The 26,455-nt window shown below is 40.2% G+C and overlaps 3 protein-coding genes across 4 annotated transcripts; all 3 read right to left on the bottom strand.

Annotated features, from left to right (window-relative positions):
- Window positions 1-852: 852 nt before the first annotated feature.
- poglut3 (protein O-glucosyltransferase 3) lies at window positions 853-3,820 on the bottom strand. The gene is made up of 6 exons (XM_087797238.1): window positions 3,548-3,820; window positions 3,047-3,244; window positions 2,697-2,980; window positions 1,824-2,034; window positions 1,562-1,758; window positions 853-1,454 (listed from the first exon to the last, which is right to left on the bottom strand). The coding sequence occupies exons 1-6, from the start codon at window positions 3,774-3,776 to the stop codon at window positions 1,023-1,025; spliced, it is 1,551 nt and encodes a 516-aa protein (XP_087653364.1). The 5' UTR covers window positions 3,777-3,820; the 3' UTR covers window positions 853-1,022.
- A 987-nt stretch (window positions 3,821-4,807) lies between these two features.
- Window positions 4,808-15,048, bottom strand: cyb5r2 (cytochrome b5 reductase 2). 2 transcript variants are annotated; one of them, XM_087797690.1, is made up of 9 exons: window positions 14,898-15,048; window positions 12,447-12,521; window positions 12,014-12,086; window positions 10,776-10,882; window positions 10,152-10,281; window positions 10,013-10,096; window positions 9,864-9,949; window positions 9,295-9,394; window positions 4,808-5,708 (listed from the first exon to the last, which is right to left on the bottom strand). In XM_087797690.1, the coding sequence occupies exons 1-9, from the start codon at window positions 14,949-14,951 to the stop codon at window positions 5,536-5,538; spliced, it is 882 nt and encodes a 293-aa protein (XP_087653816.1). In that variant the 5' UTR covers window positions 14,952-15,048; the 3' UTR covers window positions 4,808-5,535. The 2 variants fall into 2 exon arrangements, with proteins under 2 accessions (XP_087653816.1, XP_087653814.1); XM_087797688.1 differs by lacking the exon at window positions 14,898-15,048 and adding an exon at window positions 12,638-12,776 and having other exon boundaries at window positions 12,447-12,584.
- On the bottom strand, window positions 14,994-25,916 carry ovch2 (ovochymase 2). Its single transcript, XM_087797698.1, has 14 exons — window positions 25,865-25,916; window positions 25,700-25,797; window positions 24,773-24,870; window positions 24,533-24,705; window positions 23,029-23,124; window positions 22,819-22,970; window positions 22,564-22,762; window positions 21,643-21,672; window positions 21,433-21,520; window positions 21,182-21,315; window positions 19,543-19,686; window positions 19,148-19,272; window positions 18,484-18,577; window positions 14,994-15,233 (listed from the first exon to the last, which is right to left on the bottom strand). The coding sequence occupies exons 1-14, from the start codon at window positions 25,914-25,916 to the stop codon at window positions 15,097-15,099; spliced, it is 1,620 nt and encodes a 539-aa protein (XP_087653824.1). The 3' UTR covers window positions 14,994-15,096.
- Window positions 25,917-26,455: the final 539 nt, after the last annotated feature.

Here is a 26,455-nt window from a genome sequence, read left to right as displayed (position 1 = left end):
TCTCCTCGACGTGACGGCGGGATCAGTAGCTCATACAGTTTTGAGCGCTGCTGTGCCCCATCGAGGCCCACGGCTCCAGTAGACTTGGATCCTGGGCCGGTTGGGCCCTAGCGATGCTGCTCCAGGAGCAGCGTCCAGCACATTTATCCCGTCAGGCTTCGCCGTTGGGTTAAACCAATAGCGAAGCCGTTAGAGGGCGGAGCACCAATGACGTAGAACCCCTGAGTTATCTATCATAACCTCAGGTTCTACGAGTTGGTGCGAAGCCCTCTAACCTCGTCGCCCAGCGGCCGCCCTTCTCGCTAAGTTTTCAGTTGGAGGAAGTGCGGCGGGTGCTTCCTGCCTTTATAGGAAGTGGACTGCTCCCTGCTGGGTGGCGAGTTCATTAAGCTTTCTCAGAGACGAGGCGGTGCCTCGGGGTAAACCAATAGCGAAGCCGTTATAGAGGGCTTCGCACCAACTCGTAGAACCTGAGGTTATGATAGATAACTCAGGGGTTTTCATGCGTGTTCATGAGTGTGTTTTCATGCTTGTGTGTTCATGAGTGTGTGTGTGTGTTCATGAGTGTGTTTGTTCATGAGTGTGTTTGTGTTCATGAGTGTGTGTGTGTGTTCATGAGTGTGTGTGTTCAAAAGAGTGTGTTTTCATGCGTGTGTTTTCATGAGAGTGTGTGTCTGTTCATGTGTGTGTGTTCATGAGTGTGTTTGTTCATGAGTGTGTCTGTGTTGTCATGCGTGTTCATGCGTGTGTGTTCATGAGTGTGTGTTCATGTGTGTGTGTTCATGTGTGTGTGTTCATGTGTGTGTTCATCGTGTGTGTGTTCATCGTGTGTGTATGTTTTCATGCGTGTGTGATCATGAGTGTGTGTTCATGAGTGTGTGAGTGTTTTCATGCGTGTTCATGTGTGTGTGTTTTCATGCATGAGAGTGTGTGTGTGTTCATATGCGTGTGTTCATGAGTGTCTAAGACAAAGTTCTTATTAAAATTCATATTTATTAACTATACAAAAGGTCACCTGAAGGTCAAAGTTCCTCCTTGTCAGCGTGTGTGTTCGTGCGCTCACACGTGCACGCGGCCGTGTGGTCGTGCGGTTGCAGAACCTCCTCCATGTCGGGGTGTATCATGGGAGGTCCGGTCTGGCGCCCAGCGTACGTGAGCAGAACTCTGAGGTAGTAACAGTAGAGTCTGCCGGGCTGCAGCAGCTCCCGGGCCAGAACCTGAGCCGCCCGCGCCATCCTCCGGGCCTCGCCGTCGTTCTCCCGGGCCCAGCGGACCTTCTCCAGCACGTCCGACAGGTTCCTCTGGACCGGCAGGAAGTGCGTCTGCGGCGTGAAGCGCGAGTAGAAATGCTCGTAGTACGGCGAGTCCTGCTTCAGCACCAGACTGTCGCCCAGCATCAGGTACGGGAACCGGTACGCCGCCACGGTCCCGTCCACGCTGACCTGGTACTTGAACTGTCGGACACAAGAGCCTCATCAGGTGATCAGTTCTACTTCCTGTTGACACGTCAGCAGGAAGTGACGTCATCAGGCCGACTCGGGTCACGACCTCCACCACTGACCTTGAAGAAGTCGAAGAAGCCCACCAGCGGAACCTTGCCCACCTCCTGCTCCCGCTCCCGGAAGAAGAACCACCCGGTGATCCCGGCGTCCAGCAGGTCCGGGTGGGTCCGGGACAGCAGGGCCAGACGGAGCCGCTCCTCGCGACTGTCCCGGCCCCGGAAGAAGGCCCGGCCCGTCTTGTTCTCCCACCGAGGACCTGAGGACGAGGAAGGATCCTTGAATACGGAACGCGCTCGACAGGTGAAGGTCAAAAGGTCGCACCCGTGTGACCCTGGATGGACAGCAGGTCGTTGGTCACGCCCCTCAGGGCCTCCAGGGTGGAGTGAGTGACCTCGTAGGTGGGCAGGACGATGTCCCGGGTCTCAGTGGAGCCGCACCAGGAGAAGACCGGCATCGGGTCCGCGTCCACCGGCCGGGTCTCCATGGGCCAGTCGCCCACGTTGACGAAGAACTCCAGGTCCGGAAGCTTCACCTGAAGACAAGACAAGTTTTTTTTTCTTACATTTTTCATCTTTTTTTCTCATTTTTTTTACTCATTTCAAAGTTTTTCTGTGTTAATATTTTTTATTTTATTCTCAATATTTCCTCCTTTTTCCTCAATCTAAAATATTTTTGTCTAAAATATTTAAATTTATTTCAAATTTTAAAAATTATGTTAATTTCTCACTTAAAAAATATTTAGGTTTACATTTTTTTTGCTTTTTCATTTGTATGTGTTACTTTAAAAAACATGTGATTAACATTTTTATTTTTGTCTTGTTCAAAAAAATAAAATAAATTGGTCTGAAGTATTTTTTTTTTTCGTCTCTATTCCTCATTTAAAATAACATTTATTTTTAAATTATTTTAGGGTTTTTTTAAACAACATTTTAATCTTTATTTCTCACTTCATATAACTTGTTTTCTTCTGTAGACTTAAATCTTTTTGTATTCGATTTATATTCAGATTTTTTGGTCTTTTTTTGTCTGTTCATTAATACATTTATAATTATCCATTTTAATATACATTTTATTTATTGTTATCTATAAAATATTTTGTAATTTGTAATTTGTAATTCAAGCCACAGCCACTAGAGGCTCCGAGCTTCCACAGGTCCACAGCGAGAAGAAAGAGTTGCTGATGCAAACACTCACCTTGCGGGTCAGCGACAGCAGGATCTCGTCGGAGAACATCTTGAAGTCCGTGTACCTCCCGAGCGTCCGGCGGAACAGCCGGTTGCCCGCGACGACGTAGTGGACGATCCCGCCTCGGTTGGAGAACCTTCGAGGAACCTCTTCCCTCGCCCGCTGCAGGTCCACGGCGGGGAACGACAGGAAGTCCTGGTCCACCTGAGGCTCCTCCGCCGGACACCCCATGACCCGCTGCCAGGCGGCAGCGTCCGGTTCCGGACAGTCGCAGTACTCGTGGTGGACCGGGCCTGACAACGGGGAACGACATAATCAGCGCTCGCCCTCGGACGCTCGCCTCACCTGTCGGGACGCACCTGCCAGGACGTACGGGGACGCCGCCACTGGGGCGTCCCGGTGCAGAACCTCCACCCTGAGACCGGCCCGGACCGATCCGTAGAGCCGGAACCTCACCAGGAAGGATCCGTCTCCTCGGTCCATGGGCGGCGGGACGTGGATCCGGACGTGCTCCTTCTCCTCCGCGGACCGGATCTTCACCGAGAACGAGTCTTTGCCTGGAACCAGAGCTGACGTCACGTCCGGAACTACCTTCGCATCTTATGACGTCATTTTATTATTCATAACTGACTAAGACGTGATTTATATGTTAACTCTTTACTACTTTTGATGACGTATTATAAACATTTTTTCAAAGCCGTTTTTTGTTTGATTTTATATTATTGTTTATTTTAAATTTAAAAATAGTTATATTGGCGTGTGACGTCATAAAAATAGTTATATTGGCGTGTGACGTCATAAAAAAAAAACCTTCAGAAACCTCGAACTCTTTCGGGTCCGGAGGTTCTGCAGGTTCTCACCTGGAGTCTCGGTCCAGTTCTGTCCTCGCTCGTCGACCGCCTGGATGTAGAAGTACCGGACCGGCAGGACCAGGTCCGGCTGCAGTCCTGGACCCCACACCAGACTTCTCTCCGGACTCACGCGCTCACACACGGACACGCGCACGTGAACACTCGCCACGAGCGCCAGGAGCAAACATGTGTGGCGGGAGAGGTTGAGTCGCATCTCGACTGGACGGAACCGAACCATGTTTTAAGTTATCTACGAGCCTCGGTTTAAAGTTGATGCTCAAACTTTTCATCCTCCGCCATGTTGGACACGCCCATTGTGCGGCGGCGCGTTCAGGGGCAGTAGGAAATTTGTAAATGATTAGACTTATGTAAATTAAAACGGGTTTACGAGGAAAAAAATAAGCTAGAATAGAAACATATTTGGATCATGTTTTCAAAATTATAGGAGAAAAATCAAAACACCCAAGTTTTTTTATTTTACATTATTATTTTTTTTGTTTTAAATAAATTCGACAGATTATATACCTTTTGAAACAACTGCATAACAGTGGTTCCTATTAAATACGTTCCTACCTACCGTGTCTACTTTCTAAAACACAAAAAGTTGCTTCAATCAAAAAATATTTTAGATAAAAAAGAAATCAGTTAAGTCAAAAGAAAGGTGGCTTCAATAAAAACATTAAAATGAAAACAACTTCAAAATGTTTTGTTCACTTCAATTATAAAATCCGATTTATACATATACATATACATATATATGTATATATTAAGGATTCAATTATTAAGCAAATAACCCATAATAAGAACCAGAACAAAAAGATAACTTTAATAAAAAAAAACTGTTTCTATTTTAAAGAAGGATTTGATTGATGAACGTTTTCTTTAATTAAGCAACTTTTTACGATTTAAAATATTATTTGTTTAAGGAACTTTTTATTGAAAATATTTTTGGCTTGAAGCAACTCATTTTGTTTGATTGATTCACAACTGAGCACCATTATGACGATACAAAACTTTATTACAAATGTTTTTCTGAGTCTGGCATAAAAACATTTAAAAAAAACTTCTTTTTTTTTATTTTAAAATCTTAAAAAAGTCTCGCCCAAAATAAAGTGAAATAATGTAAACCAATAAAAATGTTGCCTCTAATTGAAAGTATTGATTTTATCAAAGTATTGATTTTTATCAAAGAAATAGTGTGTTCGTAATAGGACATGAAAGTGTGATGGGGTGAAGGTGCAGGACAGACAGACAGACACTAAGTTTTATTTTTAGAGATTTTACTTCAAAACACTTTTCCCCTCAAATCTTTACAAGCTTTCGTCATTTCACACTTAAAAAAAAGAAGAAAACTTTTGGTTTTGCTCCACAAGTATAGAAATATATCAGTGTCATCAGGATATTGAATGTTAAATTTAACAGTTGGAATGTTTTCAGAGTAATGAATTTGTGTTTAAAAATCGTAAAAAAATTCTAAACGATTGAAGTTTGTTTTACACATAGAGTTTGATATTCTAATTACAATAATTGAAATATACATGTTCTACGTGTCGTATGTTTCAATTCATAGCCTTTTAAATTCACTGTATAAATGTTGGTATAATGGGGTCAGACGAGCTACTGATCAAATTTCCAGCCAATCATGCGACAAGGAGACGATCACATGACGACGTATCATCATCAATCGATCAAGTAGCTCGGTACTCTTTTGTTAATGTCTGGTGACACTATTAAACCCACATTTTTATGTTGAACTGAAAAGGCTACAAATTAAAAAATATTGAATTTAGAAAATGTATTTTTTAATTATTGTCATTAATTAATTATTGTTGAAAAATGAAATAGTTCAACCTTTTAAATTTAGAAATGATTGAATTCAATGGTTAGAAATAATACTTGAAAAACAATTCAATAGAAAATAAAAGTTTAAATGAAATGGTTCAATATTGTGACGACACTGATCGACTTCCACACACACACGAGTGAAAACACAGACGTCAGTACGAGAATATGTTCTCGGCCTCGTGTCCCAGCTGGCTCAGGTTGGGCAGGCAAGCGTTCTGGATCATGGGCGGGGGTCCACACAGAACCACCAGAGTGTCACCTGACGGAGCCGGGAGGTGGTCCTGGATCATGGACTCGGTCACGAACCCAGAACTGAACTTCCAGCCTGGAGAGAGCGAGCGAGAGAGCGAGAGAGAGAGAGCGAGAGAGCGAGAGAGAGACTTCAACACTCGTCCTTCTTCTTCCCTCGCTTCACAGATTATGCAAATAAAACAGCATCTATCAGCTGAACCACTGTAGCTCCGTCACCGAGAGGATTACACGATTCATCCAGAATATTCAGCAGGAACGAGACGTTTAAATCCACAACAAGATGAAACACAAAAGTCACTTAAACCAGAGTCACTAATGCTAAACATTTAGACACATTTGACCATCAAAACCATATTACACATGAATGTATTTAAACACATTCAATGTTTGTCGTAAAAATGTATCAGTTTGATATTAGAAAATTATATTTTCTTATTTAATAGTTAACCCAATTAACATTCTAATCTTCAACACACACAAAAATACAACGTGTTACAGGGTGCAACAATTCACCTCACTGCAGCTAGCACTGTTAGCTACTAGCTAGGCTAGCACTATTAGCCACTGGCTAAGCTAGCACTGTTAGCCACAAGCCAAGCTAGCAGTGTAAGTCAAAAGCTAAGCTAGCCTTGTGAACCACTAGCTAAGCTAGCACTTTGAGCCACTAGCTAAGCTAGCCCTGTTAGCCACTAGCTAAGCTAGCATTTTGAGCCACTAGCCAAGCTAGCCCTGTAAGTAAGTAAGTAAGTAAGTAACATTTATTTATATAGCGCTTTTCGAGACCAGGGTCACAAAGCGCTTAGACAATCAAAACAATACTCAAAAAAGTACATACTTTAAAGATCAAGATAATACTGAGAACAACACAGGAGTTCGAGAAATTCAAGGAAAAGCCTGAACAAATAGAAACGTCTTAAGGTGTTTCTTAAAGGAGTCAGTAGACTCCATCAAGCGCAAAGAGAGAGGAAGATCGTTCCAAAGCTTAGGAGCAACAGCCTGAAAAGATTTCTCTCCTCTGGTCCTGAGCCGTGTGCGTGGAACCATAAGTAGATTCTGATCCACAGACCTCAGAGCCCGAGCTGGGGTGTAAGGCCGGATCAGATCAGTGATGTAAGGAGGGGCCTGACCATGAATAGCTCTGAAAGTAAGAACCAGAATTTTAAAGTTGATCCTGAAAGAAACTGGAAGCCAGTGAAGAGTTTTAAGGATCGGAGAAATGTGAGTTCTCCTACTTGAGCGGGTCAGAATTCTCGCTGCAGAGTTTTGAATCAACTGCAGACGAGACAGATCCTTCTTGTTAAGACATGAAAACAAACTGTTACAATAGTCCAGACGAGAAGAAACAAACGCATGGATTACAAGCTCCAGATCATGTTCCGACAACATTTTCCTAAGTTTAGAGATTTTTCTCAGTTGAAGGAAACAGTTTCTGGTCAGTTTTCTGCAGTGTCGAACAAGAGACATGTCTTTATCAAATACAACACCCAGGTTTCTCAGGCTCAGTTTGACAGACTGACCTAAGTCACCCAAGTACTGACTCAACCCTGGAATCTTATCATCAGGAGCAATCACCAGTGTTTCAGTTTTGTCAACATTTAGCTGTAAAGTGTTTTCACTCAGCCATTGTTTGATTTCTAGCAAACAATTGACTAAGCTGTTCAGCCTTTGGGGCTCAGTTGGGTCAAAAGAGCAGTAGAGCTGGATGTCATCAGCAAAAATGTGATAAGAAACATCTGGAAATCTCTGAATGATTTTACCGAGGGGAATCAAGTACAGCAAAAACAATAAAGGACCCAGAACAGAACCTTGAGGGACTCCACACAACAGATCTGCCGATTCAGACCTCATTTGATTGGCAGATACACTAAAACTGCGCCCAGAAAGGTAAGATGAGACCCATTCTAACACAGACCCAGACAGTCCCACTTCATCCCTTAGTCTTCTCAGCAGGATCTGGTGATCAACTGTCTCAAAGGCTGAGGACAGATCCAAGAGCACCAGAACAGTGAATTTACCCGAGTCAGCCGACATCATGATGTCACTGGACACTTTCAATAAAGCTGTCTCCGTAGAGTGATGTTTACGGAAGCCAGACTGAAACTTCTCATGGATGTCGCTCTGATCCAGGAACAAAGACAGCTGCTCAGACACCACCTTCTCCAAGATCTTGGACAAGAAAGGGAGCTTAGAAATAGGCCTGAAATTACTGAGGTCAGTTGGGTCTAAGCCTGGTTTTTTGAGCAGAGGCTCCACAATGGCATGTTTAAATGCATTGGGAAAAACCCCTGTGGAAAGGGAGAGGTTCACCATATTGGTAACCCAGGGGCCAATTACATCAAATACTTTGATAAAAAGCCTACAAGGAAGGACGTCATCTGAGCAAGAGGATGGTTTCATCTTGTTCACTAGTGCTGAAATATCACCCAAAGATACAGCAGTGAAGGAGGACCAAGAGGAGGAGATGGGCTCAGAGACAGTAGGGGTTCCAAACAAAGGGGGAGAGATTTTCTCTTTGATCAATTTAATTTTGTCAATGAAAAATCTCAACAATGCATTGCTGTCAGCTTCACAGAAGACAGGCGTGATTTGAGGAGCAGGAGACACAAGAGAATTAATCGTGTCAAACAAAACTTTGGGGTTTTTCCTATTTGCTGCTACCAGTTTTCTGATCTAGCAGTTTCTACCATCTCATTGTAAGAAGTCAACAGATCCCTGAGGTGAAGTCTGTGCACCTCAAGTTTAGTAGTAGTTACGCTCAGTCTTTCGACAAAGTCTCTTCAGACTCAGGAGATCTTCATTTGTCCAAGGGCACCGTTTTTTCTGAATTTTCAAGTTCGATTTAACAGGTGCCACTTGATCCAGTATTTCAACACAATGACCAGTGAAACAGTGACTCAAACTGTCCACGTCTGTGCAGTCATCAAAGGAAAGAGCGTCAAACATAGCAGAAAAACTGTCTGCAGTATCGGCTGAGATGACACGCCTCTGAGACCTAACTTTCAAAGGCTTAGGTTCAGGGATGAAGTCCAGGTTAAACAAGACAAGAGAATGATCACTCAGATGGACACCATGTACAGATATATTAGAAATGGCCAGGCCAAGAGTAAAAACTAAGTCTAAAATGTGGCCTTTTTGATGAGTGGGTTCAGAAACATGTTGCTTCAGTTAAAGTTAAAAGTTCTTTAGCAGAACAAGATGTGACGTCAAGCAGCCGATCAAAGGCTCACCGGAAGCGGAAGTGAGCCTTTGTAAGTAAGCCACTAGCTAAGCTAGCCCTGTAGACAACTAGCTAAGCTAGCACTTTGAGCCACTAGCTAAGCTAGCACTGTTAGCCACTAGCTAAGCTAGCACTGTTAGCCACTAGCTAAGCTAGCAAGTATAGCATTGAGTGTCAAATGTCCTTCACTTGACATTCCATTGTAAAACAAACTTCATTGTAACACTTTCTATCATGTGTTTGTTCACTTCACCACTATCTCACTACCAACAAAACCAACCTCATCAAACTGCTGGAGACCTTGGCTCCTGCAAGACTTTGACTCATCTGTGATGTGACTTAAAGAAACAGTGTGTTTGTAACGGGGTGAAGGTGCAGGACAGACACTGATATACTGTCATAGACTCGTGTCAATCAAAAGAATGTGAGGAACTGATCTCACCATGAGGAGGTTTGTCAAGAGTGAACCAGATCTTCAGGTCGTCAGGATGTTCCTTCTTCAGCTGCTGCAGCTCCTCCCTCAGAAGAATGTCCTTCTCTGTCTGAACACACACACACATGTAACACACACATCTAACAGACATACATGTAACACACTTGTCACAAATGCACACAGACACAGCCACACATGTCACACACACGGCACACACATGTCAAAACCCACATGTAACACACACACATCACACACACACACACAGAAGTCACACACATCACAAACACACACACAAACTTGTAACACACACATGTAACGGACATACATGTAACACACTTGTCACAAACACATCAAAACTCACATGTAACACACACACATCACACACACACAAGTCACACACATTACAAACACAAACATGTAACACACACATGTAACACACACACGACTCACACACACACACGCACACTTACACACGTCACACACACACACGTTTCACACACATCGCAAACACACAGGTCGCACACACACACACACACAGTTTTGAACAAACACACACTCTCTCTCTGACGAGGTCTCACCTGGTTTGCGAAGAGCAGCGAGCATGAGGTTCTGTCCGAGGGGTCAGAGGTGATCCTGCGAATCAGCTGCAGCATGGGAGTGATGCCTGAGAGGTCAAAGGTCACAGACGGGTCAGAGGCGGATCTTGTTCCGGGTCATCGTCGCTCACCTGTTCCTCCCGCGATCATGGCCACGTGTCTGAACGTGCGAGTCTTCGCCTGCGACTTCTTATCCGGCCTGATGGCGAAGACACCTGAGGACAGGTGAGAGTTGAACACCTGCGGGCTCAAGGTTCATGGGGTCAGTACCGTGGCCCTTGTACACCAGCAGCCCACTGGGCCCTCGGAAGTCCACGCTGTCTCCGATCTTCATGCCGTCCAGGTGCTGAGACATCTTCCCTCCGTCGGGGAACGACGGGTGAGTGTTCTTGAAGTAAACCTGAAGGAGAAGAAGAATCTTCACCGTCTGACGCCTGATGGAACACTCCTTTAAAGAGTGAACTTGTATTTGTTTGAGAATTCTCAAAAAAATGTCCAGGAAATTGTGATTTAGTTTCAAATTTTGTAGATTTGTTTCAGGAAATTAAAAGTTTGTTTCAAAATGTGTACTTTTTTTTCAGGAAATTAAAAGTTTGTTTCAAAATGTGTATTTTTTTTTCAGGAAATTAAAAGTTTGTTTCAAAAAGTGTACTTTTGTTTCAGGAAATTAAAAGTTTGTTTCAAAATGTGTACATTTGTATCAGGAAATTGTAATTTAGTTTCAGGAAATTGTAATTTAGTTTCAGAATATGTAAATTTGTTTCAGGAAATTGTAAATATGTTTAAGGAAATTGTAAATATGTTTAAGGAATTTGTAATTTTGGTGGCATCATGAGCCGCTTAAACTACATGCTACACAACGAAGATGGCGCCCATCCTGGTCACGTGGATCACCTTGACGACGAGGTCGACGTGTCCGCGGTCCTCGTCGCTGGACACCGGCGTGTACGCTCGGACCACCAGCAGCCCATTGACCTTAGCAGAGAGGTAGACATGCTGACCTGGAGAGAACAGAGTGATCAGGAGGAGAGGAAGTGAAGAAAGAGAAGGACAGAAGATGTAGAGAAAAGAAGGGGAACAACATAGGCGATAAAACAAATAGAGAAGAGATGGACAAGGATCGCAAGATAAATTAAGAGAAGGATGGAAGATAAAGGGGAAGAGAAGAGCATGATTTATTGTTTAAAAAAGGGAAAAGAAAAAAGAGAAGAGAAGTAGAATTTTCAAATTAGTGTAAAACAAAGAGGATAAAAGGATATGAGAGAAGGGAAGATAGAAGGCAGAAGAAAAGGAGGAGGAAGAGAAGGAGGAAGAAGAGAAGGAGGAGAAGAGAAGGAGGCAGAAGAAAAGGAGGAAGAAGAGGAGGAGGAGGAAGAGAAGGAAGAAGAAAAGGAGGAAGAAGGAAGAAGAGGAGGAAGAAGAGAAAGAGGATGAAGAGGAGGAAGAAGAAGAGAAGGAGGAAGAAGGGAAGGAAAAAGAGGAGGAAGAAGAAAAGGAAGAAAAGGAGGAAGAAGAGAAAGAGGAAGAAGGGAAGGGAAGGAAGAAGAAGAGGAAGAAGTGGGGGAAGAAGAAGAGGATGAAGAAGAGAAAGAGGAAGAAGAGAAGGAGGAAGAAGAGATGGAAGAAGAAGAGAGAGAAGAATAGGAGGAGGAAGAAGGCAAGGAAGAAGAAAAGGAAGAAGAATAAGGAAGAAGAGAAAGAGATAGAAGGGAAGAAGAGAAGGAAGAAGAGGAGGAAGAAGTGAAGGAAGAAGAGAAAGAGATAGAAGGGAAGAAGAGAAGGAAGAAGAATAAAGAAGAAGAGAAAGAGATAGAAGGGAAGAAGAGAAGGAAGAAGAGGAGGAAGAAGTGAATGAAGAAGAGAAAGAGATAGAAGGGAAGAAGAGGAGAAAGACGAGAAGGAAGAAGAGAAGGGAGAAGAATAAGGAAGAAGAGAAAGAGATAGAAGGGAAGAAGAGAAGGAAGAAGAGGAGGAAGAAGAGGAGGAAGACGAGAAGGAAGAAGAGAAGGGAGAAGAATAAGGAAGAAGAGAAAGAGATAGAAGGGAAGAAGAGAAGATAGAAGAGAAGGAAGAAGAGAAGGAAGAAGAGGAGGAAGAAGAGGAGGAAGACGAGAAGGAAGACGAGTCTGAACCTATTGGAAGTCCGAGGATATGTTCTGGAGAAGGGAGAGAAAAGCGGAACTTCTTGGTGTCGTGGCTGATTTCCTGCAGAGAACAGAGTCATGTGACCTGTGAGTTCAATTACAGGTCAACAAAGGTCACTCAAGTAAATCCACGCGTGGATCATGACGTCATCAGAGGTCAATACTTCTTCACTCACTCCTGGAGGAAACACCCCTGGATGACGAACCTAACGCTCTCTGTCGCCACCGTGTGGCCAGAGATGGAACCGTCACTAACGATGAGCTTAATGATTGATGACAATTAATAATTTAAATATAATTAAATATTTAAAATAAAAAAATATTTTGAGGATTATTATTATCAAGACACTGAAGGTCCATCAAGAGCTGCAGATGAAGGACTTCCTCATGTCACATCATGTTGACCTTTGACCTGGTTCACCTGCTTGTCCACCAGCTTCAGGGCGTACTTGACGGTGGCGTCCTGCAGCGTCACGGGCGTCTTCTTCTTCTTCTTCTGCAGCAGGAAGTAGACGAGCGTCAGCGCCACCGCGGCGAGCGCCACCAGCAGCGGGAGGATCTGCAGAGGAACACTTGAGGTCCAGAACTTTGAGGAGCAGAGCAGGATCTCACCATGATTGGAGCCGGAGGAGCGACTGTGCAGAACCAAAGTCCACACACACACACACTCTCACACGAGGGAGTGGCCGAGCTCTGATTGGTGCTCAGGTCCGAGCAGTGGTGACATTGACAAGTCACCCGTCAATCACTGGTGGAACCTTCTAGTCACACCACAGAGGCGGAGTCAGGAGCTCACGACTGTCAATCAAACTTGACATGTCAATCAATTATTTGACATAATTAAACATTTTTAGGAAAAATCCTTGTCGTTCTATCATTTACTTTATATTTGGATTAAATATTGAATTATTAACCGTGAAAATATTAAATTTAATTTTTTAACAAAAATGACTAAACTTTAAAACAAATATTAAAATTGAAACAAAATAACAAAACTTTAAAACATTTATTAAAATTGAAACAAAATTACAAAACTTTAAAACAAATATTAAAATTGAAACAAAACTTTAAAAGAAATATTAAAACTGAACCAAAATAACAAAACTTTAAAAGAAATATTAAAACTGAACCAAAATAACAAAACTTTTAAACAAATATTAAAATTGTACCAAAATTACAAAACTTTAAAACAAATATTAAAACTGAACCAAAATTACAAAACTTTAAAACAAATATTAAAAGTGAAACAAAATAACAAAACTTTAAAGCCAATTTTTCAAACTCAAACAAAATGAAAACTTTGTGATACAATTATTGAAACATTGAAGTAAAATGAAAATTTCCAGAAACATAATTTCAAATACTGAAACATCAGTACAATTTTCTCCACAAAATACACTTGTTCCACACTAACACTAACGGGCCACAGTACCTAATATTCAATTATGGAAAAAACTTAAATATGATAATAAAATTGTAAAGTAACAAGTAAATAGAAAAATGCACATAAGATAAGTTAAGATAAGAACAGTTTTAATAATGTCAACATTTTTTCATTTTTGGTATACATTCAATTTTATGGACATTTAATTGAGGGAAGAAGAAGAAGAAGAAGAGAATATAATTGATCCGACTTATTATATTATATTATTATAACAATATTATTATATTATTTAATATTTTAATGACTCAATTATATTTTTTCATGACAAACTCAATAAACTCAAAACAATCCTACACCGTCAAGATTTTGCTGCCACAGTGTCCTTGAGCAACGCGGTGGAACCTCAGCGGCTCTACAGTCAAAACCTGGCAGGATCAACAGTTGGGGGGTCAAAGGTCATGGCCTGAAGACTCCCCTGTGAAGTCCTCGTCGTCTGACACCAGCGCACGCCTGCAACTGCTTCTGCCGTCCACAGGGGGCGCTGTGTCCTCCAACTTGACTGCGAGAGAAGAAGAGTGAGTTTCTGCTGTGACGACACTTTGATTGACACGTCAGGCGCTGGCGTTCAACCCTCGTTACTAAATAATTGTTGTTAAAATATTTGCTTGTTTTTAAATAAGTTAAAAATATAAATAAATTCCGAACCAGAAACAAAACCAGCAGCACTTTTTGCTATTCGCCACTAGAGGGAGACATCTGATCATGTCGTGGCTGATATCGTTTATTTAAAATGTATGTGAATCTTGTGTTTTTGATCAGAATTGATGATTTATAAACCTTCACTATTTAAGCTCAATTATTGGATTAAAAAAAAACATTTTTTTATGTGTGTGTGCGTGATTGTGTATCTATGTGTGAGTGTGTGTGTATAAATGTATGTATACATATGTGTGTATAGTGTATATATGTGTGTATCTATGTGTGAGTGTATCTACGTGTGAGTGTATATGTGTATTGTGTATCTATGCGTGCGTGCGTATCTGTGTGAGTGTGTATGTATGTGTGTGTGTGTTTATATGTATGTGTGTGTGCGTGATTGTGTATATATATATGTGTGTGTGTGTGTGTGCGTGATTGTGTATCTATGTGTTAGTGTATGTGTATATATGTATGTATATATCTGTGTGTATAATGTATATATGTGTGTATGTATGTATATTTACATGTGTGTGTATATATGTGTGTAGATATAAGTGTGTCTTTAGCTATGTGAGACACACTGACACACAATAGTTCAGACAAACACATGAATAACAAAATAAACCCCAGAGACTCCAACAACACAACCACAGCTGCTGCCTAACAACCTGTGGAAACTCGCTGACAACACAAACACAACATCACGTCTGGTGAACTCGGTGAAGTTTCTCAGACGTTTCATTGAAGAGCATCTGAAGGTCGTGACACAACAGCTGAAGGTTGTGACACAAAAACCACCATCAAGAGATTTTGAAGATTCAACGATGATCTGGAAACACCCATGAAACACCTCACACTGTGTGTGTGCGTCTGTTGTGTGTCTCCGACCACCTCGGTGTGAGATGACTCACGACTGTCCTACATACCACAGAGCTCTGCTGCCTGAAGAAACATCTCTGAACCACGTCAATCAATCTCACTCCATTGTTCACGCGGTGTGAGAGCAGAAGCACCAACCGTGTGCCGGTCCAGAACCTCGGTCCTGCTCCTGGTCCTGGTTCTGGTCCTGGTCCGGTCCGTGTCTCAGATCATCGGCTGCTAAACTGTCGTCGTCTTCGTTAAGCTCTGCCGGAGAAACACATCATCTCAGAGAAGAGGGCGAGTAAAAGAAGATCAAAATAAAACGTGTGTAACTTATTTTCCATTTGTCAACAATCTCAAGAGACAAACCAGGCATTTTCTATCGATCCAAGATACGATGATGCAACACATGTTCACACTTGACTTAAAAATACTGAAATCTCTTTAAATATGGATTTTTCTTACACAAGAGTGTTTTGTTATTATTGAATCATTGTTTCTGGGCTCGATACATAATGCCTGCGACCTTTGAAACTGAATATGTTGAAAGTAAATGAATGCTTGTGCTTTGAAGCGAAACACAAAGTGTGTATTTCAGTGACAGAGTATAAATGTAATCACTTAATTTACATTTCTATATTGAATTAGACGCTCATTTATCTTCTAATCACAGAAATATAGACTGAAAATGTTAAAACTTGTATTTACTGTTTAAGATGAGTTTTGATTGAGTTTTAAATTGAAGCGAATTTATTTGTGTACAAATCTAATGACACTCATTTTAATTTTGACTTCATGGCTGTAGAATTGTTGCTTTTTGTTACATTTTTAAAGACACGTGTCATTTAATCATCTGTAAAAATTCATTTGAACGGTTTAAATGGGAAAAACTTTATAACAGAAACAAGTCAAATGATAAATATTTACAAAAAGTTTTGAACATGGACAATGAACGTGTAAATATAAAATGGTGAAATCTAACGTTAAAAATGTAAAATAATTCTTTATTTTTTAAGCATTGAATTATATTTCTGAATTGGTTTTAAAAAACGTGTTATGAAAGGTTGATCCAAAAAAATGAATAATTGTTTTTTTCAAACATAAATTTTGATATTGTCATTAAAATAATTCCATAATAAAAATTAAAAATTCAGTTTTTTTTAAGTTAGCTTTATATATTATATATTATATAAAAAATGGCGGCACTATTATTCCAATATTTTTTATAATTAAGTTAAAAAAAACGAAGAAAAAAAAAGATCTAGAAATATTTAGAAAGTGTATTTTTGAATAAATGGAAATATTAATATATGTGTAAATAAAATCATGTATTCTGGCACAAATATACTTTCATTTTTATAATGAATTTAAAAGGCTAGGAGTCATAATAACATTGAAATTAAATGTTCTTATATTATTGGAATCTTAAAAATATTTTAATTGAAAATATGTTCTATGTTTTAATTAAATTATATATAAGCACATATTTTTTTAAATCCTTTGAATATAGAAACTATTCAATCTAATAATTCAAAGATGAATTGAAAACAAACTTTAAATGAAAAACAACAAATTAAATCAAATCCCTCAACGATCTGCTGACACTGATGAACTCCAGTTATTACGATCAATAACTTGTGTGATTGACACCTGTCAAACACACCTGACAGGCTGATGTACGATATCCTGCCACGGAAGCCTCGGTACGAGAGGCATCCCCCCGCTGACTCCGCAGGGGACAATGCCCCCCCACCCCAGCCTGTCCCTCACACCTCTCCAGGTGAGAAATCAGCTTAGGAGAACCAAGACAACAAAGGCCCCTGGACCAGACGGCATCGGTGGCAAAGTACTCAGGACGTGCTCTGACCAGTTAAGTGAAATTGTTGGACTTCTGTTCAACATGAGCTTGACCCTGGGAAGAGTTCCACTACTGTGGAAGACGTCCTGTGTGGTACCGGTGCCGAAGACTCAGCACCCTAAGGATCCCAGCTGCTACAGACCTGTGGCCTTGACATCCCACCTTATGAAGGCTCTGGAGCGGCTGGTCCTTAGTTACCTGAGTCCTCTGGTGCGCTCCTCCATGGATCCGTTGCAGTTTGCCTACCAACCTGACATCGGCGTGGAGGACGCCATCATCTTCCTTCTCCACCGAGCACTTTCTCATCTGGAGTTGCCTGGAAGCACTGTGAGGATCCTTTTCCTGGATCTAAGCAGTGCTTTCAATACCATCAGGTCAAACATCCTGAGGGACAAGCTGGAGCTGTCTGGAGCGGACACTCACCTCACGGACTGGATTGTGGACTACCTCACCAACCGTCCACAGTTCGTGAGGACCCGGGATGGTGTTTCGAGGACTGTACTGTGCAGTGTAGGGGTCCCCCAGGGAACAGTGTTAGCACCGTTCCTCTTTTCACTGTACACTGCAGACTTCCAACACCTGTCTCCCACCAGTCACCTGCAGAAGTTCTCGGACGACTCCGCCATCGTCGGCCTCATTAGGGACGGGGATGACGGGCCGTACCGGGGACTTGTCCAGGACTTTGTTGACTGGTGCCTGGAAAACCACCTTCAGATCAACTCCAGCAAAACTAAGGAGTTGATCGTGGATTTCCGGCGGTGTCCCTCCATCTCCCCCTCACCACTGAACATCCAGGGACAGGACATTGAGATTGTCACGACTTACAAGTTCCTGGGTGTTCACCTCAACAACCGCTTGGACTGGGTGGATAACACTGCTGCTGTCTATAAAAAAGGGCGGAGTAGAATCTACCTGCTCCGGAGGTTGAGGTCGTTTGGTGTCCGGGGGCCACTCCTGAAGTCATTCTATGACTCAGTAGTGGCCTCTGCCATCTTCAACGGTGTGGTCTGCTGGGGGAGCAGCATGACAGCAAAGGATAGGGCTAAACTGGACAGCCTTATTAAGAAGGCCAGTTACGTCCTAGGGCGCCCCCTGGATCCTGTGGAGGAAGTGACTGGAGGGAGGATGCGGAGCAAGCTGGGCTCCATGAGGAGGAACTTGTCTCACCCTCTCCAGCACACACTGAGGGCATTGAGGAGCTCCATCAGTGATAGGATGCTCCATCCCCGGTGTGTGAGGGAGAGGTACCGCAGGTCTTTCCTCCCTGCTGCCATCAGACTCCACAATAAGAACTCAGCAAGATAAATATTTAACAGCACCTTTTCTTCTTGTTATTTTTGTAAATATGATTGTGTAAATATTATATAGCGCAGATTTATCTTTTATTCCATTTAGATTTTATTTCTCGTTTTTATTTCTGGGTGTTTCATTTCTCTTGCTGCTGTTAAACCGAATTTCCCCTCGCGGGACTAATAAAGGTTTTCTGATTCTGATTCTGATTCTGCTGTCGGAGGAGAAGATGAGCACCATGACGTCCTGGTGGGACAACACGTCGGGAGGAACGCCGCGGCCGCACAGCGACGCTGCTCACGAACGCCTCGTCAATCAAAGGGCTTCAATCACGAGGGTCACGGGGGTCACGGGGTCGAATCTCACCGATCACGTCGCTTCCCTCCACGTCCGCCAGCACCGTGAGTGAGTCGTACGAGCATCCGCTGGACTCCTCCACGTCAAAGTCCAAGAACTCCAGCTGCAGACGAAACAATACAATTTTAAACAATATTAACTTGTTTATAATCTGTTTAAGTGTCAATAAATTATTAACTGTTGTTTTCATTGACTTCTACAGTGTATTTTCTCCACCAGTAGATGGCAGTGCAGCGTGAGCGTTTGAAACAGCGCCGCGGTGCATTATGGACAATATAGGCTCAAAGTTGTCGCCGAAGATTTCTCAATATTATGCTATTATTCACGTCAAATGTTGCATCACAGACGATATGAAAACGTTGCCTTGAAACTATCTTACCATTAAATGAGCTTTAAAGTTCGAAAGATAAATTTTTAATTAGTATTTTGTTTTTACACAGACTTTTTTTTTTAAATTAATTAATTTAATTAGCGTTACATTAATTTAATTTATTGTAATAGAAGATTTAAATCCGATTATTAACGTTTAACAAACACCTCATTTTATATCATAAAAATAAATAATTTAAATAATACTTTAAAGTCGAGTGGTTCGCTGCAAGGCATTGTGGTCATTGTATGCTGAAGCAACCGCGCCAACTCTTTCACTCCACTTCCTCCTTGACATCATCACCTTAACAATGTGGCCCGCGGGAGCGAGGACGACCCAGCGCAGCTCGCAGTCCTCGCTGTATGATTGTGGGTAGTTTGGGGTTTCAACGCTGACCTGGTCCTTGAGCAAGACCACCGACCCGCAACCTAGTTCAGACAAACACACACTTTGTTCTGGTTCTGACTCAGTGATTGTTATTCTGGTGTTCATTATGGAGTGTGTGTGGGTGGGTGTGGGTGGTTGTGGGTGTGCGTGTGTGTGTGTGTGTGTGCGTGTGTGTGGGGGGGTGAGTGTGTGTGTGTGTGTGTTTGCGTGTGTGTGTGTGTGCGTGTGTGTGTGTGTGCGTGGGGGTGTGTGCGTGTGTGTGGGGGTGTGTGTGCATGTGTGTGTGTGTGTGTGTGTGTGTGTGTTCTCACTGAGGTCTGGATGTCCCCGGACGGCGAGATGTCTCACAACGAAGCCACTTCCTGCATCACTGACGTCAGAAGAGAAGACGAGCCTCGCGCTCTGGGAATTGTTGAGAAGAAGTCGAGCAGGAGAAACACTTCCACACAATATCACTGCAACAAACACACAACAGTGTGGGTTTAATATTATGGCACAACACTTGGAAACATACAGTATATTATGATCTTGAAGGATATTTTTTCTCTTTATTCATAAAAAAATAGTTTACTTTAATAAAAAATACAATAAAATATTTTATTGAAACTGTTTTCTTTGATTGATGAATACTTATTTGTGTTTGACAACTTTCTTTTTTATTGAAAATACTATTATATATTATACAGTATTTGTATATATATTTATTTATATATTTATATTTTGATCAACATTTTTCTTTGTTGAAGCAACTTTCTTTTGATTCAAAAAGGTTTTTCATTGTAGAAACTTTTTATTTTGATTTAAAAAAGTTTTTTATTGAAGTAAATTTTTTATTTAATTAAAAACGTTTTTTTTTAATTTAAGCACATTTTTATTTTAATTTAAAACTTTTTTTTTTATTAAAGTAACTTTTTATTTTAATTAAAACGTTTTTTTTTTATTTAAGCACATTTTTATTTTAATTTAAAACGTTTTTTTTTATTAAAGTAACTTTTTATTTTAATTAAAACGTTTTTTTTTATTGAAGCAACATTTTATTTTGATTAAAAAAATAAAATTACATTTTCATTTAATAATTTTAGTCAAATACATTTAAGTTCGACTGACAAAGAAACAATTCCAGCTCAAAAATGTAAAATAAAACATATTTTATCTAAAAGTGAAATTAGAATTAAAGTTTCTTATTTGTAGATGGAAAAGATGACATGACTTGTAAAGGAGTGATTGTGTGATTGTGTGAGTCTCACCAACAGGTGTGTGTGTAAGTAGGTAAGTAAGTAATTGTTATTTGTAAAGCGCTTTTCCAGACCAGGGTCACAAAGCGCTTAAACAATCAAAACAATATTCAATAAAGTATATATTTTAAAGATCAAGATAAAACTGATAACACAACAGGAGTTCCAGAAAATCAAGGAAAAGCCTGAACAAATAAAAACGTCTTAAGATGTTTCTTGAAGGAGTCAGTAGATCATCAAACACAGAGGAAGATCGTTCCAAAGCTTAGGAGCAACAGTCTGGAAGGATTTCTCTGCTCTGGTCCTGAAGCGTGTTCAGGAACCATCAGTAGATTCTGATCCACAGACCTCAGAGCCCGAGCTGGGGTGTAAGTCTGGATCAGATGACTAATGGAAGGAGTCTGACCATGAATAGATCTGAAAGTAAGAACCAGAATTTTAAAGTTGAAAAGAAAGAAACTGGAAGCCAGTGAAGAGTTTTAAGGATTAGAGAAATGTGAGTTCTTCTACTAGAGCGGATCAGAATTCTCGCTGCAGAGTTTTGTATCAACTGCAGACGAGACAGATCCTTCTTGTTTGGACATGAAAATAAACTGTTATGATAGTCCAGACGAGAAGACACAAACGCATGGATTACAAGCTCCAGATCATGTGTGTGTGATTGTGAGTCTCACCAACAGGTCTGTGATTGTGTGCGTGATTGTGTGAGTCTCACCAACAGGTCTGTGTGTGTCCACCAGCACCGAGAGTCGATCGTGGCGACACAGTGAGTCGTTCTCCAGATCAAAGTGTTCAAACTCTAACACAACACTGAAGCCGTCAGCGACACTGATGCTCCACACACACAGTCTGGACACACACACACACACACACACACACACACACACACCAAATAAATGTCAGATAAATGTCAAAGTCTGGTCAAAACAAGAGGAAGTTGTTCACAGATTCTTCAGTGTCACTCACTCATTGTTGCCATAGCGACCACCAGGGAGTTTAGGATTCCTGATGAATCCCTCGCCATGAACAGACCCGTCACTGACACCACACAGGCCTGCGAACACACACACACGCACGCACACACACACACACACCGGACGCACAAACACACACACACACACACACACTCAGAGAGGCACGAGGTCCAGATCAGATGAATTAAAAAACACAACTTACTGTGTGACGACAACAAGTGCTGCTGATCAGCTGCTGACACAGAAATAAAATTCTCAATTTAGAACGACTTATGATCACGAAACATTCTCCTGCCAGAGTGTAGCGTAAATCTTTCTCCTTCTAGTCGTAGATTCTATGTGTATCAGTGTCATCAGAATATTCAACGTTGAACTGAACTTTTTAAATGTTCAGAATTCCTTTATTGAAATGTTGTAAAATAATTAGATAAATTAATAATTTGCATATTGAAAGGTAGAATTTGTTTTGTAAAAACAACATTTTCAAAATAAATGATTTTTTTTTCACAGTGTAGACATAGAGGGACAAGATCAAGTAGCTTGGTGCTCTGTTGGTGATGTCTTGTTGTCACTATTATAGCTACGTTTGATTGAATTTAAAAGACTACGAATTAAAAAATATTGAATTTAGAAAAAAATAAAATAATAATTATGTGAATGAATTTAATAATATATAAAATATTTTATTTATTTTTATAAAACTACATTTTTATTTTGTTTAAACATTTTTTTTAAATTGAAGCAACTTTTTATTTTCATTAAAACATTTTTTTTTTATTGAAGTAACTTTTTATTTTGATTAAAACGTTTTTTGATTTTGAAACCAATTCTAACTTTTAACATAAAACAATTATTGAATAAATCAATAACTTCTGTCTGTTCCTTTTTCTTTAAATAGTTACATTTAATAATATATTAAATATTATTATTTGAAAATATAAAAAAAGATGATTTAAACGTATTATCTTAAAAAATAATGAATTGCTTAAAAAAAAAAATAATGTCAATAAAAAAAAAATCTATCAATATTCTGGGGAAACTGATACTTTCAAAAACTTTTAAACGAGTTTCTCAGTCGCTGCAACAAAAGTTCACATCAGACCAAAGCAGTCGACGGTTGAACCTGGAGTCTCTCGGAGCGTCTGTTTGATCCAGGGCAGCAGGAGTCGCACGTCCGTGAACACGCCCGGAGATCCTCTCCTGGAAGGAGGTCTTCTGCTGTTGTTGGACCAGCTCCGCCCACATCCCTTACCCCAGGAGGTGACGCCCACCACCTCCCAGCGTCCTCCTGCAGGACACACCAGAGGACTGCCCGAGTCCCCCTGCAGGCGGGAGAGAGTCACTGCAGGTCAAGAGTCGAGGAGGGTGGAGGTCAAACCTGGCAGGCGTCTCGTCCTCCTCTCTCCGGACCGGCACACAGCACCGTCATGTTCCGGTCCAGACCCGAGACCATCTGGAGGACGTGCCGGCACCGGGCCGGGTGCAGCAGGTCCAGGGAGACGTCTCTGAGGACGGAGGGGAGTCGACCTCCTGGGACACAGACGGGCAGCGTGACCCGGAGAACCTGGAGCGACGACGAAGGTCTTACGTTCTCGCATCCGACCCCATCCTCCCACCACACAGCTGCTGCCCGGAGGGGAGTCCTGGTCCGGCAGAGGAAGACACACCGGCTTCACAAACACGCCTGCACAGACGACACTCTCCATTATTGATGTTTCAGCATTTTAGTGTATTTTAAACACATTTATCATTTTTGTTTCATCGTATTTAAACATGTACAACTTAAACTACTTTGAATTTAATATTTTGACATTGACAGTCACCAAGAGTTGACATATAAAGGGTTAATTTACAGTCATGGTTGAATATTTTGTGTGTTTAAGATGAAAACTACAACTTAAATATAAACGTACAATAACCCTCTAACGTGGTGTGAACTCTCTTATTCAAACATTATATTCTTTTTATTTGATTCATTTTTTAAACTTTAACCACTTCTTTTCCACTTTAACTCAATAAAAGGAAAAATGTTGATTTGGTCTATTTTTTTAATTGGACGTCTTAAGACCCTTAAAATTAAAATGTATTAAAATTAACATTTACATTTTATAGTACAAATAAAGTGACCATGAATTAAAAACACACAAAAAAAGCTAATTTGGCATGAAAATGGTAATAAAAACTGTTTTAATAATAAGTGGTAGGGATTTAAAAAATGTAATTTAAAAGTTTAAACTATAGACAAAATTTAATTTAATACTCAGACCATAATCACAACATTGAATATTTTTACATTTACAGTCACCAAGAGTTGACATAAAAAAGGATTGATTGACAGCTACTGTTGAATATTTTGTTTGTTTAGGATATAAACTGCTATGAACTTAAATATATATATATATTTTTAAACGTACCATTATCCTTTAACTCAATGTGATCTCTCTTATTTAAATGTTATATTCTTATTTATTAAATTTTTTTTAAAAACTTTAACCATTTCTTTGCCAATTTAACTCAATAACATTTTGATATTTCTATTTTAACGATGTGTTCAGGACGGTCATTGACGAGTTTAAGTATTTATTTAAAATATATAAATATATCGATGAGATTAAATATTTATTTATTTTTGCTTGGACATACAATGACCCCTAAAAATATTAAAATACATTTTGTACATTACAAATAGAGTCTAATTGAAAAAAATGCATATTTGCCATAGAAAGATGTTAAAAGTATGAAATAATAGGTAATAAAGTTTGAAGTCAAAATGTAAAACAATACATATTTAGAAATAAAGAGAATTTTTGATTCTCTCATTTGCATAAATTTGAGATTAGAACCATCCATATCCATCATGACGGTAAAATACTTACTTACATTTAAATGACATTTACAGTTGGTTCCTTTTTCAAGTTAAATATTTGGTACGATTACAATGAAAACTAAAGTTTGATCTTTTTACATAATGATAAAAACTACATTTTTAATATTTAATTTTATTAATTATAACGTATTTAAAATCAATAAAAAGACAGAAATTCAAGCGTAAAAGTGTCGAACTTCATAAGATGAAAACCAAAGCGACGCACCGAACCTCACGCGTCCGTCCAGCTCCAGCAGCGCCACGTCGTTGCTCATGGGCGACGAGGGTCGATGCCCCTGGTGGACGCGCACGGACTTGACAGGAAGTATCTGCTCCTCCTCGTCCGCCACTCGCCGGTCGTGCTCCCCGGCCGCCACCGTCACTCTGCTCACAAACTCCCTAATGAAAAGAAATCAAACTTCACTGTGACAGTCTCGGGGCTCGCTCGCACAACACACTCTCGTACTTGTGCGTGCTGGCGAAACAATGAGCGGCGGTTAAGATCCAGCGCTCCGTCAAGATGGCGCCGCCGCAGAAGTGAAGAGCTTTGTTACGCAGAGACACCTGTGAGAAGAAACTTTTTAATATAATATGTGCTCATCTTCAGGTGGGCGGAGGCCCAGGGGCAGAGACAGGACACGATGGAGATGCCTTAGGAGTCGTTTCTAGATCATTGCATGAAGTAAAACAATCTCAAAATGTACTAACGTGAATATAAATATACTTTAAAGTCGTTTTAATGTCACATCTTTTCATGTCTGTTTAAATGATGATATTGATACTAAGATATTATTTTTTTTATATAGAAATCAACATTTATGTCTGAACTACACCTTTACATAACACTTGTTAAATCATTTTTTGTATTGAAAGGTTACTATTATTTTTTTTAATAATATTTATATATATATATATATATATGTATATATATATATACTATATATATTTTTTTTCAAAATTAATTCGTTTTTTTCATTCCATTAATTGAAGAAATCAGTAGCTCTGTGCTCTGTTGGTTTTGTCTAGTGACATTATTATACTAACGTTTTTATATTGAATTTAAAAGGTTATGGATACAAAAATATAAAATTTAGAAAAAACTTGTTTTGATGATTGGAATAAGAATTTCAAACTCTACGTGTAAAATGAATTTATTTGAAAATGTTGGATTTTTTATTGAATTATAAAACTAATAAAGAGATTATTGACTCCAAATTATTCATTTAAAAAAATTGAAAATTGTTTCATTTTTAACCACTTGTGTTGTGATGGCACTCATATACTTCCATACCTTAATCCAAACCCTTGCAGGAGCCAAGGTCTCAAGCAGCACCAGTTTTACAAGAACGACTCAAAGACATGCGACGAAGACACAACGGACGCACACACTGACCAGCCAGGGTTGCGATCCACGAGCTGCTTCCATCCCTCCGACCACCCTCAGAGTCTGGAGCGAGGATCGACCCACCTCAGGACGACCACACTTTGGACCTGAACAAAAAAAAAACAGGAAGTTGTGGTGAAGTGAAATGGATGGCAGTGGTCAGTGGTCACTCACTGGTGTCAGCCACATGCAGCAGCAGCAGCAGCACAACACAACAAGACCTCATGGCCGACAGGAGTGTGTGTCTGTGACGCCGGCACCAGGTTCTGGTTCAGACGGAGGACGGATGAAGGTCGACGTTAATGGTCTGCTGTAAAACCCGGAGACAAGAGATGCTCGTATATCAAGCCGGACACTAACGTCCACGAGAGGAGACGGATTCTATTCTGGGTCCCTGACAAACGTTAGCTTTTCTGAAAGTCCTCAACTATAAATGACTTTCAATACTGAATGATTTAAATAAATGTTTAAACTTTGGATTTATTTTTCATCAAAACGTTTTTTTAAGCATTGAATGCTTTACTTTAAATAATAAATAATGTTGTTTTTAGTACATAGAATTCGTTTTTTTTTAAAAAATATATAATTAATACAATAATTGTTTACACATAGAATTTGATATTCTAATTCTAATTATTCAAAAATACATTATAATCAATATTTTTTAAAATTAGTAGTCTTTTAAATTCAATATAAAAATGTTGCTATAATAGTACCATCTTACCAGACTAGTCCAATCGATCACTGAGCCACTCGCTTTAACTT

Source organism: Callionymus lyra, chromosome 8, assembly GCF_982586985.1.
Source record: "Callionymus lyra chromosome 8, fCalLyr1.hap1.1, whole genome shotgun sequence".
Taxonomy (NCBI): Eukaryota; Metazoa; Chordata; class Actinopteri; order Syngnathiformes; family Callionymidae; genus Callionymus; species Callionymus lyra.
The sequence above is the reverse complement of the archived record's forward strand: the minus strand, read 5'-3'. Positions and strand labels throughout refer to the sequence as shown.